The 14,452-nt window shown below is 35.5% G+C and overlaps 1 protein-coding gene across 1 annotated transcript in view; it reads right to left on the reverse strand.

Moving 5' to 3' along the window:
• Positions 1-14,452, reverse strand: part of MME (membrane metalloendopeptidase) — an 85,278-nt gene that overhangs the window by 30,446 nt on the left and 40,380 nt on the right. Inside the window, exons 9-15 of the mRNA XM_022582812.2 lie at positions 13,324-13,425; positions 11,524-11,660; positions 11,321-11,414; positions 10,034-10,162; positions 9,169-9,267; positions 6,498-6,578; positions 5,056-5,159 (exon numbers count right to left, since the gene is read on the reverse strand). Of these exons, the coding sequence (XP_022438520.1) occupies positions 5,056-5,159; positions 6,498-6,578; positions 9,169-9,267; positions 10,034-10,162; positions 11,321-11,414; positions 11,524-11,660; positions 13,324-13,425 (746 nt within the window). The remainder of the gene's footprint in view (positions 1-5,055; positions 5,160-6,497; positions 6,579-9,168; positions 9,268-10,033; positions 10,163-11,320; positions 11,415-11,523; positions 11,661-13,323; positions 13,426-14,452) is intronic.

Here is a 14,452-nt window from a genome sequence, read left to right on the forward strand (position 1 = left end):
TGGCAGAACTGAGACACAAAAAATTGATAGTAACTCACGGCAGTGGCAAAACTATGCTGGTACCAGCGACCCTGCTATTTTTGGTGGTGTTGGCCTTTCAGGAAGAACCACATAAAGCCACAGCTGTTGGGCTGCCAACCTCAGTACCAACACTCATTTCAGGGGCTTGCAAACATTCAATTAGCCCAGATTAGAAAAGACAGCAGACTTGAAGCAATGAAGAAGACAGAAATGAACCAACCATTTTGTCTGGTTTTGTTTTAAGTGAATACTCTGTTCACCTCAATATTAATTTAAATGCTGACATGTTGTTTCCAGAGAAACAACAATTAGTAAAACAACAATTAGTTGTTTTACTAATAAGTAAAGGTTTAATTGTGGCTTAAAAAACAGTGCTATCTTAGCACTTTGTTGTCTTGTAATAGCACCAACCAACTCTGCTTTCTATCAGCTTTCATTGCTGCTCACCTGCCTCTTCTACTAGATTACAGGCTATGAGTCTTACTCATGACTTTATCCTCTTTATCCTTACTCATTACTTTACTGTGCTATATCCTTAGCACAGTGCTTTGCACACTGTAGCTGCTGGATAAAATGTTTATTGAGCTGGCTGCTGTTAATGTCAGCTTGTTTTTATTTTGATGTACAACAGCAGGAAAGAAGCAGCAATGAAATAAGTCTTCGTAGTTTACAAAATGCAACTCCACATGCTCAATGGTCATAATTTACAAACACTGGCACTATCTGTCCCAATTATATTACAGAAAATTCTGTCCTGAGAAGCTAACAAGATAATATCAAGTCTAAAAATAAGAAAAGGAATTCATTTTATTTTGTTCCCGTACATTGTTTCTTTTCAGAGGTTTACGTTTGTTCCATGGAGTCTAAGTGAATAATCATGTTACTGGCAGTAAATCATTTTAGATATATCACTAAGTAATTTTGCCAATGGATATTACAGTTTCAATTTAACATTATTACTATTTGATAACATGATGTGTTTGAAACTTTTTACAAACTGTCATTAAGTCCCCAGAGAACATGATGTTTGAGATAATTTTGGAAACACAAGCTAGGCACTCAGAAACCACATGAGCCAAGAGCCTTTTAAATTTAAACCTTTGTCCTTTGCAGCTGCCAGGGGCTCAAATGGGCAGAAGTCCTTTTAGCCAAATGATTAACTCAGGCATATCACATGCAGACTTCCAGACCTCCTTAATGTTTTGAATTTTTAAGCAGAGAGAACAGCAGAGATCATGTTGGACATCTTCACCAACAGTGATGGTGAAATGCTTGGATGTGTCAATATTTACTTTAGTGGCTGAGTTCACTTTGTAAGCATTATCACAAACTGGCAATTTTATCAATCATTCACTCCATCATCATTGAGGAAAGGTCGACGTTCTGCTCATCAATGTTCAATCTCTGGTGACACAAATACACTGTTTCTGCTTTCAACAAGGCCTAGTCCAGCTAAATGTAATCAGATGCACTGGTGCTGTGACTAAAATGTGTGTAAGGGATAGCACAGGGACAAGGTGAAGGGGATCATGTAAGGGGGTGCTATGAGTAAGGAGATAATGCTCAAGTTGAATCACACCATGTGTTGGTTTCTGTTAAATGAACAGGGCAGAAAGGGTGGCCCTGGTAAGGGATAAGGAGGAGGAAGAGATGCAGCGATGACTTTACAGTAATTCCTATGGGTGGAGATTTGGGGCAATGCTGTGGGGTAGGGTGACTCTAAAGGAATTCTGGAGTGCTGTTACAGGGAGGTACACAGAGCTCTGTACACGCTTCATGAGATGGGCAAAACAAACGTATGGAAAGGTTTCCATCAGAAAATGACATGACTCAATTTGTGTCTTTAAAAGCTCTCTAAGGCAGTAGCATGGAGAGTTAGCTGAAGGACTGTGAGATGATTGATGATAAGATTAGGAAAGTATTATCACCACTCTGGTGAACAATGAGAAATGTCTGAATTAGGGCATGACAATGGAGATGGTTAAGATGGAGATCCACACCCTCTCATGCCTATAAAATATTTAATTAGCAGCTGGTGGATGTAACTTTTTTTTTTTTTTTGAATGGGATTTGAAGTAGGTATCACTGTAGATATCAGAGATGACAGAAAGGGAGTGGTCTAGGATGATGAACCCCTGGTTTCTGTCTTGGTAGCAATAAGATAGAAGTTGGAAACTAGGGGGATCAAGGGAGAAAGATGGTAAGTTTTTTCTCAAAAAGGCAAATGCTGTGTTTGTAGGGTCAATGGAACACCTGCATGGAGATGTTTCATTGACAGCTAGACATTTGGATCTGGAGCGCAGCAAACAGACCTGGGCCAGATACATGTATTCAGGGGTCATAATGATAGTAGAAGATGCAAATAAGTATACGAGTTTGCCCGGTGAGAGCACGTGGAGTGAGAAAAGAAAAAGTCCTGAAGCTTACTATTTGGTTAATTGACTGAATTTATTTAAATTCATTGCTGCCTTGAAAATTTAATGCATCATCATTTCTCTATAATATCCGACAATATAACTCTACTATAATCAATAGCTTTTCTCATTTCTGTCTCCTCTACTGTGGATATGGACACCTGTTTGTCCTGCAAGACCCTAGGAGTGAGGACTTGAGCATCTGAAAATGTAATTCTCTGAGTTAACTGCAGGTTACATGAATAAAGTAGAAGCAATAGATGTTATCTGCCTGAACATACACAGTGAGGACTTGAACTTGATGCTATATAAAAAAGGAAAGAAAACATAGTGACTCTATTGCTATTAAGCAGGTACAAATTAAGTCAAAAACTTTCACTATAAGAAAACTCAATAAAATAGGAAGAACTTTTATTATGCTGTAATCTACAGGGTACAGTCCTAATGATTTAATGCAATCACTGTCAAAAGTACTTCCAATATTTTGGAAGACAAACACTAAATTTTAAAGCTAAATTGCCAAATTAAAGATATCACCTTGTAAAAAAATTTCACAAAATTGAATATGAGCAAGTATGAGTCCACACAAAAAGGAACAAATACTAACGCAGGGGTTCTGACTTGAGAAGGGGGCGTGGGACTTAAAAAGAATACCAATACCTGGGTCCCCGCCTACAGGTATGTACATCACAATCTAGGGTGGTGTAGAGCTGGGGAATCAGTACTATTTATTTTTTTTTTTAACTTTATTTTGTTTATTTTTTACACAGCAGGTTCTTATTAGTTATCTATTTTATACATATTAGTGTATACATGTCAATCCTAATCTCCAAATTCATCTCACCACACTCCCACCCCGCCACTTTCCCCCCTTGCTGTCCATACGTTTGTTCTCTACATCTGTGTCTCTGTTTCTGCCCCAGGTGACTCTAAAGTGCAGCCTGAGTTTTGAACCCTTGTACTCAGCATACAGGTAGAAGATGGGGAAGGAAGAAAAACTAGCCTGGTATGGCAGAGAAGACCTTATACATCATATTGCACTTGTGATTAACAGTCAGAAGCTCATAGAAAGGATCCAAAAAGTACTACTGAGCTATGCATGCTACTGAGCAAATATTCATTTAAATATTATATACAATTGTCACTTTCGATTATCTATAGTAAAGAGAAAAAGACTCAGAGAAAGTCAACACATACGATAAAAAGGAATGAAAACTGCACACCATTTTACGAAATGACTATGGAGCTGGGACTATATTAATTTCTAAAGAAAACATCAAGCAATAATTCATTAGTTTTAAAGAAATAAAAATATTCAGACTTATAAGGATTCTCAGATTATAAATTTTCCCACAGGATATTATTTTTGATGACTTTTTGTTTGTTTCTAGAGATAGGACTGACAACCGATTATAACACAAACCATATGTGCCCATTCTCCATCTTTCTTTCCCACCTGGGACACTAAACATTCTGTGACATTTGCTGTCTCATTTTTAGCACCAGACAATATAACATTTGCTCCAGTGTAAACACAGAGGTCAGCAAAAGAAATCAATCTCTTTTTCAGGGTACCTTAAGGGCTCAAAATGTCGTACAGGGATTGAAATAAACTGGCATTTCCATATTAGGAATTTTGTCCAACCTGGACTTGGTTTACTAATAGAAGAGTCCTGTTATCAAATAGTCCTTCTGCACTTTGTACCTTTCTTGGCACATTTTCCTCCTGGTGATACAGTTTATTATAACACGTCTTTCATACCCTCTGCTGCTGTAATGTAATGTAATACAATCAAAGTTCACCTTTGATTCTCCCAGTTCCCAATGACACCTGGACTTGGTATGATATTGCGTCAGTTACCACAAAAATCAAACTAGTATATTTACTTTTCACTTGCTCACTCATTCATTAATTTAGTTTTAACTGAAAACCTCCTATGTGTTCAGCACTGTGCTGAATGGTCCCTTGCTTTCTAGGAGCTAAAAGCACAAGCAGTTCTAGGGATTTAAGTGCATAAACACTTATGTTGATAAATATGTTAGACACATCCATTTAACTGAAAAATGAACATTAAACTAATAGTTACTGCAATGTACTAATGCCACTAGTAAGCAGAGATTAAGAGCATTTGAAAACTACGAATGAGAGTGAGTCCTGGTATCTCATGTTTGGCTACCACAGGGTTGACAGAAGTGTTACCTGGAGCAATCTAGGAAGGGCATGGAGCTGCAGGATGATGGACCGATAGAAAACAGGTGGGGCTGAGGGCAGATGATAATGCCGGGCACAGTAATACAGCCTCAGAGAAGGCTTGCAGGAGCTATGGATTACTTAGGCTAAGGTGTTCTTGAGAGCCCTGTCCACAAACAAAGTAGAGGGGACAGACAATCATATGAGAAGAAACCGCAGGTAGTCTAAGGACACCTTAATGAAAAAAGTTTAAATTTTGATTAAATCCCTGACTCATCTTTGGTATAGTCTTAGATGCTCTTAGAAGTACTCGATAGAAAGAGAACATGACACCTTTTAACATTATTCTACACCAGGTTCTTTCTCTTAATCCAACAAGGTCCCTCTTCTGAATGAACGTATTTTTAGAAAAAACTGGAATATACATACTCATCCTTGTCCACCTTTTCTCGAAGCTTCTTTAGCTGTTTATTTTGGCTGAACTTCAAGTTTTGAATTATGTTCTCAAAGTATTCGTCTTCCCTGTAGCTCAACTATATTAATTTAAAAGATTTGGGGAAAAATATTAAAACCGGTATCTTCAAAGTTTTTGCTAAATAACATTAAGAGATATTTTCTTACATTCTATCACTTAATAAAGTTAACAGAGAACACCAAAACCTGCCAAAGAAAAGTTAAGTTCCAACTAGCTTAGTTCTATATTACAGATCACTGCTGCGCTGGCTGAATCACTACTTCAGTCTATTCTTTTGTAATTAAACAAATGAAACTAAATGTCAAACAAGCTTTTCTATATTGATATTAATCCTTACAGGACAGACAAGATAAAAGCATTCATATTTAGTACCTACTATGTTATAAGAACTTCATATATCACATTTTTTAATCCCCATAATAATCTTATGAAGATGGGCTGTTACCACCATTTTAAAGCTGAGGAGACTGAAGCACAATTAAGTCACTTGCCCAAGTTAATGAGTGATGGAGCTGAGATCTGAACCCTAGGAGTCTGACTTTGAGCTTATGCTCTTAGCCAGCTAGTGAGAGGTGTAGCTGAGATTTGAACCCAAGCAATTCAGCAGTGAGACTATGTGCTCAGCCATTAGACTCCTGCCACAAGGGCCCCGGGGACTCACATGCTACAGCTAGCTCATTTTATAAAAAGTCAAGCTTTTCTGCAAATGGAAAAAGAAAAGAGGACACTATGCCTTGCAAACTCCCATGTTATGCTAGTAATCAACAGATTAGGAATCGCTGTCATCCCCAGATCTAGGCAAGGGTCACCTTGTCACCAGGGTTTCAAGTAGTTGTGGTGACTGCAAGGTTAACGACAGGACCTTTAGCTGAGTCTGAAATCAATACTGTAGTGACTTCAATCAACTCTGTTTTCTTTTCATTGTTACATTACCAAAGGAGAATAAAATAGTTCCCCATTCTCAAATAGTAGATTTTTTTTCAAATAGAGAAGGCATGACCTTGTTTACCCAGTGGAGGAATAATTAGAAAGTGGAAGGAAAGCTGAAGATTTGACTTTCAGGCGTGTATAAAATGAGATAAGCCTGAGTACTGCCTGTTCATCACTTAAATGTCTATGTCTTAATGCTCTTTAAAAAACACCAGATTTTTATCACTACTCTTAAAATGGAATATATGGAAAGCAAAATAACAAAACCAAATACAGACCAGCCCATGAAACAATAGGTTAAAACTAAAACAAACATAGTTCTGGCTTCAGTGTTAAAGGCTTAATATCAATATAATAAGACCTCTGGGTGTAGGCTATTTCACATAATTTCTGGCCCCCCTCATAGCTAGAAATGACATTGCCACCAGCCCCAGGCATCATCAGTGCAGTCTTTATAAAGACTTACCTCAAGGTATTCATTATTCAGTTTGTTGTCATTTGAAATAATGTCATCAGGATAGCCGATCCTTTCTTTAATTGCTAAGGCCTATGAAAATTAGAATATTGATGTGAGCATGATTATGAACTTCCAAATGCAAACATTATAATTTGCCCTTGACAGCAGTTGAATAACCTGATCCATACTGTTTACAAGACGAATATCTGACAATGTTTAAACAGAGATCTTTGCATTGGCTTTTTCCTGGAGTTCAAAATAAACAAAAAATAGTTCTGAAATTTAGCTTCTAATACCCTATTCTCATAGGCTACAGCTTTCCCAAGAAAACCAAAATGAAAACTGACAAGTCACTGTTCCACATGTATTGTACTTTTATGAACTTTTTCTCTGAAAGGCTTTTTTCTTCAATTTTACAGGAGGGGTAATATTTAGAACTTCCATTCTAGCAGCTTATAATTATCTTTCCACTTCACTGATTTGGCTGAGAAAACAGATGTGGGCTTACAGGTTTAATGCTAATATTCTTCCTAAATATTGGTTCCTGGAGTTTTTATGTTCTCCTTTGGTCTCCAGAGCTAGTGTACCTAACTTCCCGCAGTTAAATGAATGACATTAGTTAAACAAGTAGAAAACAGCGTTTTCCTTGTTATACCATCTCATATTTACCACTACCTTACTACTATTCTTATTTTTATTATTTTAAAATTGCTTACTTATTGTAATTATTTCATCAGTACCACTTGTTTACTATTTGCTATTCCTATTTCTATTTTTTATTTCTCTCATTTTTCTCAAAGATAGTTGACTTTTGATTTTATCATATCACATTGCTCTTAAATAATTTAACTAATTTAATATTTTCATGGGATATTAAGCTTGCATCTCTGAATTATTTGTTTTACCATCAAATGGATGTGGTTTTGTTACAAATCTGTTTCATAAGCCTAGGATTTCCCCAGTGGATCAGACAGATGTGTCACTAAATCAGTTTGGCCAAGCCCATTTCCTTTCCATACCATCAGCCCATAACAAATCATCTCCCTCTCAATGGCACTTTATTTTCTAGAAGGTATTTCCCCAAAAGGTGTTCTAAGGGATACAAAATCTACAGAAATAAGAGGTACTACATGAAAAGGATATATTGTCAAATATTTGGGGTAGATACTGTGACAAAAACGTTAAGCAGGCTTCTTCACTGAAAGACTACTTAGAGTTTAAAATTAAGTAATTGTAAGTGTCCAATGGGATGAATTAATTTGTCTATTTATTCATTCAATTTGTCTTCAAGGGTATACAACAAGCCAGGTACTTTGTAAGAGGCTGAGGATACAATGCTAGGCAAAAATTTCTACTCCTGGAGAGTTTACTATAAAGGTCAATGGTAGGCAATAAAATGAATCTTAACTCTCAAGTGTGATGTATGGTGCCATAAGATCACACCCTACAGGTATATAACCTAGTCGAGGGTGGGATCAGGGAAGCCTTCCTGCAGGAAATGTTTCCTAAACTCTTTTTGACCATGGGAATCTTTCATAGAGCTACTTGGCAGGTCCAGAGTTTCATGACACCACCTTGGGAAATGATTACTTAGAACAATTTGATTGGCTACCATCAAATAGTACCATGTTGTGATAGCTAGAACATGAAAGGAGCAAATCCAGCCTGAACTTCTGAGGACATACAGAATTATGGAAAGATAGCTATACTGGGGTGCCAAATTCTAGACCTGACCCACTCAGGGCTCTGTGATAGCTGAAAAAGATAATCCTTTCATGTGATCTAATCCTGAAAGAGAACTAGACTACAGCTTGATTCTCTTATTATAATAGATTTATGGACTCTTTCTGTGTTAGTTCAAAGAACGGTCTGTTCTTCCTGTTACCCTAACTACAGAGGAATAATCAGGCTGCATGTGAATACTGCTCATAAACACATACAGTTTTCACTGGACATGTTCCTTTTAGGTTTATATAGTTATCAACACAATGGCAGAGTAAATTTAAACCTGAGATTTCCTTAGACATCTCACTTTTATTCTAATGCAAGATACTAAGAGTCCCAATAAAAGGTGCACAATGGGGGTAAATAAGAATAGTTATAAAAAGTTCCTTCAGCATCCCTCTAACTGTAGGTCACCTTATAGTACTCAATGCACTACCTTACATTTGGTTGAATAGAAATTTAGTATTTTTCTCCCTAGGTCATTTAAAAAAAAACTAAATAGTGCATGCTTAAAAAAAAATTTAGCTAGAAATTTACATTAAAGATTAGGGGATATTTTTAGATATTGGTGAGGTCTTTTAAATATTTTTCATAAAAGGAGGAAAAACATGAACCACTGATAATATCTTTTAATGCTTTCTTGTTCACACAAGATTTTCCTCTTGTTTTGTGAAGACTTCCTTTAAAAAAAAACAAAAAGGAAAATTGGAGATCTTTCAAAGTTTTGAGCCAAACATGGAGAGTAGGAGCTAGTTACAAAGAGATAATAAAAGATGAAAATCATAGAAAAAAAAATCTCCATCCATGAAAAGTGTTCCTGGACACATTGCATCTTGAAGGAGCTTGCTTTTATTTTACGCAATCTTTGGATACTATGTTTTCCCCAAATTTCTTAAAAGCTAATCTTTTCTTACAGATTTTTCTTTGATAATTCGCCCTGCCTTTTGCTCTTTACCTTTTCTTCAGCTTTCTTTTTCGTTTCAGCATCCATCCAAGTAAGGTCATCTAAAGTCTGAATAAAAACTTCCCGGATCTGTGCAATTAAATCCTCAACCTTAAACCAAAAGAACAGAAGGCAAATTTAGGCCATGAATTAATTTTTTCTAACACAAATTTAAAAAAAAATAGAGCTATAAGCTGTCTTTATATGATTCAATGATATGTTAATAAATGTAAACTTATAAACAAACTGGTGATCTAAACAAATGGATATATGTGGGTAATTATATTTTTAAAGCAACACTGCTACTATCAACACTAATGATTAAATAGGTCTTAATGCATACATTAATAAAAATCATCTTCAGAATGTATGGTTTCCATTATCACGAAAGACGAACTAACATAAAATACTGTCATTACTATTAGTTTAGTTAAGCATGAGGTAGCATTTCAATAGATTCTTTCACCATGTCTTTAAGTTCCCTTGTCTTCATTTCAGTAACAATAAAAAATAAAGTACATGTCTTACACTTCAAATAAACCCTGGTTTACCTTCTGGTTTTTAAGAAAATACTAATTCTTAGTCAATTTTGATAACAGAAGAGATTACAAATGACTATATCATTAGAACACGTGACTGGGTATTGTGAATACATTGCTTCTGGAAAACAGACAATTGGTTTTGGGTTAAACAATATTAGGATCAGAAACATAACCAGACCCATGGGGGAGGGAGAATAAGATTTACTGGGAAATAATGGCAAATTGTGATTCAGAAGTTCTCTGCCAATTAATGAAATTTTAAACAAATGATGGACTATTGTAATTGCTCATCATTGCAAACACATGCTGATAGAGTATTGTGCAGAAAGCATTACCACATGTTTACTCTCTCCAGGAAATGCCGCTTCCACATACAGCCTTCCCACAGCATTTTCCATATTCCCATTGACATAGTTTGCACAACGTCTCCAAGTCGCTGTTTCTGATGTTGTGCCATAAAGAGCCTATGGGAGAGAAAAAGGAAATGGCATTTGACCAGGAGTACATGGCCGAAGCGTGGTAAGAGCACAAATTTCACAGGACTCTGTTCTTTATGTCTCTTAAATTCTTGCAATATTCATTGCTTCTCCTCACATGTCAGGATGTCCTTGCATGGGATAAAATGTAATCCAATTGAATTATTACTTACTATGATCTGGAAATAAGGTATATTTTCAGTAGCACGTCCTAGAAAAACTGTTGGCTATTGCAAGTTAATATCTTTCTAGACAGGGTTAGAAACAACAACCCTCTCCACCAAACAAACAAAATAACACTGATAACACTGTTGCCACTGTATAAACATAAATGTGAAGTAATATTCAATAAATGTAACAGGGGAGAGATCTGGTATACAAGAAAACACATTCCTGTTTTCTAAAGTTTTTGCTGAAGTTCCAGTACTTACAAGAACTGCATGTGTACAAATTTAAGAACCAATAAAGGGATTAACTTACGGAAGGGAAATTTAGCAAAACACCATTTTTACATTCTCTAATTTAAAAAATATGTCTACATTTTCTTTTAAAGGGTAAAAACTAAAAATTTCAATCAATCAGGGAGTTATTTCCTTTCTGTGACACCAACCAATACATTTGTGAGAATTTCTCCTTCCTCAATCCCTCCTGCCCTCTCCCCTCACAATAGGACGAAAATGATGATTCTTTAAATAATGCAGGTACAGTCTAATAAAAGGTCTTAAGGCTATCTCCAGGTAGGTATATTCTCAGGGGATTGTCCACATCAATGTAGTCCAACTGTCTGAATGTCTAGTATGTTATAAGCACCAGAAAAATCAAATTAATTGAGATAGATACCCCTGAAATTACTTTGAACACAACAAAAAACCAAGCTAGTATTCTTCTATGAACTGCTCAAATAACCAATACATGCCCTTCCTGGGCAATTCAATCACGGTGCCAGAGAAGACAATCATAGGACCACAGAGCACCTGAAAACTGGCTTTCCTAGGCAACATGGCTTAAATACAGGCAACATACCCAGCATTTGGCATTTTGTCTCTTGGCAAAGTTTACCACTTCTAGTAATGTACATGGCAAGCCTTCATAACCATGGATCGCTTTATGCTTTAAGTCTTAAGAAAAGAGAGATTTTTTCTTCACCTTGCGGAAAGCATTTCTGGACTCCTTGTAGGTTCGGCTGAGGCTGCTTACAAGATCCATTATGAACCTCCAGGACATTAAATTTTGAAGATCTCTGCATAAAAAAACCCACCACCCAGCAACAGAAAAGATGAGGCTGCAAAGCTTCTAAAGCGTGATATTAAATGTAAACTTTGGGAACATGGGCACTCTGACATACCTACCTGGCAGAATATTTGGTAAGAATGAGCTTAAGTTTGGTTAAATATTCTGGAGCATAAACAACCACATCTTCCTCATTTGGAATATTAATATTCACAGTTGACATGATTTCATTTGTGAAATTTGACCAGCTGAATGGCTGGAAAAAAGCAGGCACAAGACATTGAGTAATTATGGATTTCTCTTCTTGGGTCCAAGACTCAGTTATGGTTACAGGGTCAGACATGGTTACAGTGTCAGTTGCATCACTATATAATTATCACAATAGTCAGTTTGATATCTGTTTAGGATTTTTCTCTAATTGCTTCAATCAATTTTTGAATAAAAATTAGTTCTGTAGCATAATTATTTAAATAAAAGAATTAAACCAACCATTTAAGAGCAAAAGCAAAGCTTCTAAGTGTAGTGAACATATGCTAGAAATTAGGCTCAGTGTCAAATTCTTGGTCTAACCAATATGAAAGAAAAAGAAATTTAGCTGTAAACATAAAGTTTCCTAGGTTTATGCAAAAATTTAAATGGGTATAAAATGTTTATCTCTTAAAGGTGGATATTAATAAACAATCAATTTAAACACAGTAATACATCTCAGTGGAGCTGGTGTTGTAAATGAAAGCACACTGTTGTCCTAGCAGAGGTATAGTAAATGTATAGATACAACACAGATGGTCCAATGAAGATGAACAAAATGTACTTTAAGCTATCAATATCAGGTCTACAGGCATGCAGTTCTCACACTTCAGAAGCTGGATTTGGAGTTGCCAGAAGATGGAGTCTTATCTATTATTCTTTAAATGGGAATTGTGGTTATCCAACAACCAATGGATATAAGAAAAAACAGCAGAAGTGGAGATTATGCAGATCTTGCTGAAATGCCACATTTCAATGTTTGAGAATGTTTAAGATTACCAATATCTTATGCTCTGTAATTTTATATATATATGCCTAGAAGTATATAAATACACTGATCACTTACTAAGTGTGAGATGCTATGTACTTTTCTTGATTTCCTTTGGCAGTTTCGCCCATTATTTCAAAACATATTTATTAAACACTTATTATATTAAAAAGCTCTATGTAAGAAATTCCTAACTCAGTAGGTTATGCCTTTAAAAAGTCCTTGTTTTCAGCAATTAGTGACAAAGAGAATTCCATCACTGAATGTGGTGGTTTGTAGATTTTTCCATGAATGTTGCTTCATTACCTGATTGTGTGAATCAACTAATACACAGAATACATTCATAGCCTTAAAAGAGATTATTAAATACTAGCTAAGGAATTACAACTAAGCAAAAAGATGTCAATTGATGTTTATAAATGGAACCTATGGGTTTTTCTGTTTCTTATGTTCTATTTCTCCATTATTGCTCTGAACACCTCCATAGATGGCCTTGATGAGAACATGGCAAGTTCTATGAATAAATTATCCTTTTTCAGAGTTAAAAAGAAATCTGGTACTTATATTATTTGACTGTCCAAGTCCAATGGCTATATAATGGTCCTTCAGAAGGATTTTTGCTTTTAATGTTTCCAAACCCTTTTCTACGATAATTTCTAATATTATTACATAGCTGCCTTGAAAGGACTTTTACCTTTGAAATTCACACTAATTAAATATAATTATGTCAAATAGATTTTTTCAAGTCTTTTCATGAAGTCAAATGGTTGATGTCGTCTAAATTCATTTTGATGTTCAATTTATTTCAATAAATTAAAAAATCATTAAATTTTAACAAACTGCATTTTAATATTATAATTTTAGAAAATGGCACAATAAGAGAGTACATAAAACTGCTACTTACCTTCCCACTGATCTCTAGTGAAAAGTTATTTTGGATCTGGGCTAATGTCATTTTGTTATAAAGAAGCATTGGATCATTTCGATCTTCAGATTTAGTTGTAGCCTATGGATTTAATTTCTTATCATTATTTTAGATCAAGAACTCTTTAGAAAAATATAACTATATACAAGGGAAAAAGAAATATGGCATAGGTACAACATAATTATATTTAAGTTCTATTCTGTATTTGTGTTATAATTTATTTTGTCTTATCAAGAAGAAGAGAGAAATATAAGAGATTTTAAGTATATTCAGTAACAATTATCAAGATTTGGCTGCAGTGTCAAGTATAAAATTTTTCAAAAATCTTTTTATATTTTCATAACTGCCAAACCACATCGGCAATATTTACAGGCCTCTTTCCTTCTATGGCCAAATGGGCAGCTCAGCTGTGTCTGTGGCTATTTCATACGATAATGACTTTCTTGAATATAGTCATTTCCAGTTTCTCTCTCAAATACTCTTTCTCTCACCTACCACCATTCAGTGTCCCAGTCAAAATTCAGACGGGAAAAAGAGTAGAAAAAAGCACAATGATTTCTACAAGAATTTAAAGCAAGCAAGACTGAGAAAATTCCTAGTACATAACACAGGTAGGTGGATTATCTGGAGAGTTCTAGCATCTACTTTTGTGACTGTCCGCTCATCTGGCCTAACGAGTTCAGTGTTATCAACAGCATCCAGTATTATTTTTTTCATTGAATCAAAAAAGAAAATTTCAATAACAACTGCCCAACTAGTGGTTGAAAGGAGTAAAAGCAATTTTAAGCGAAAAGAAACAAAATGTAAAAATGGGAATTATTTCTCAAGTGACAACGGCTCCAATTTCCCCTTTAGGTCACTTACTTATTCATTTAAAAATTATGTTTGTAACATCTGCACGCAATAACGTGCTGGACACTGTTAGAGACACATAGGTGATTCAGGGGGGACTGAGACCCCACTACAATCTCAGAGTGTCAGAGGGGAGAGAAAATGTAGACACAAAGAATTCTGAGGTAAGATACAACTACTACAGAAGCTGAGGCTGATCAAAGGAGAACATGGTCTTGGAAGGTGCCAGAGGTAAAAACCCAGGGTAATAAACTGT

This window comes from Delphinapterus leucas, chromosome 4 (genome assembly GCF_059928025.1).
Source record: "Delphinapterus leucas isolate spDelLeu-1000000601 "Yukka" chromosome 4, BTC_Dleu_Yukka2, whole genome shotgun sequence".
Lineage (NCBI taxonomy): Eukaryota > Metazoa > Chordata > Mammalia > Artiodactyla > Monodontidae > Delphinapterus > Delphinapterus leucas.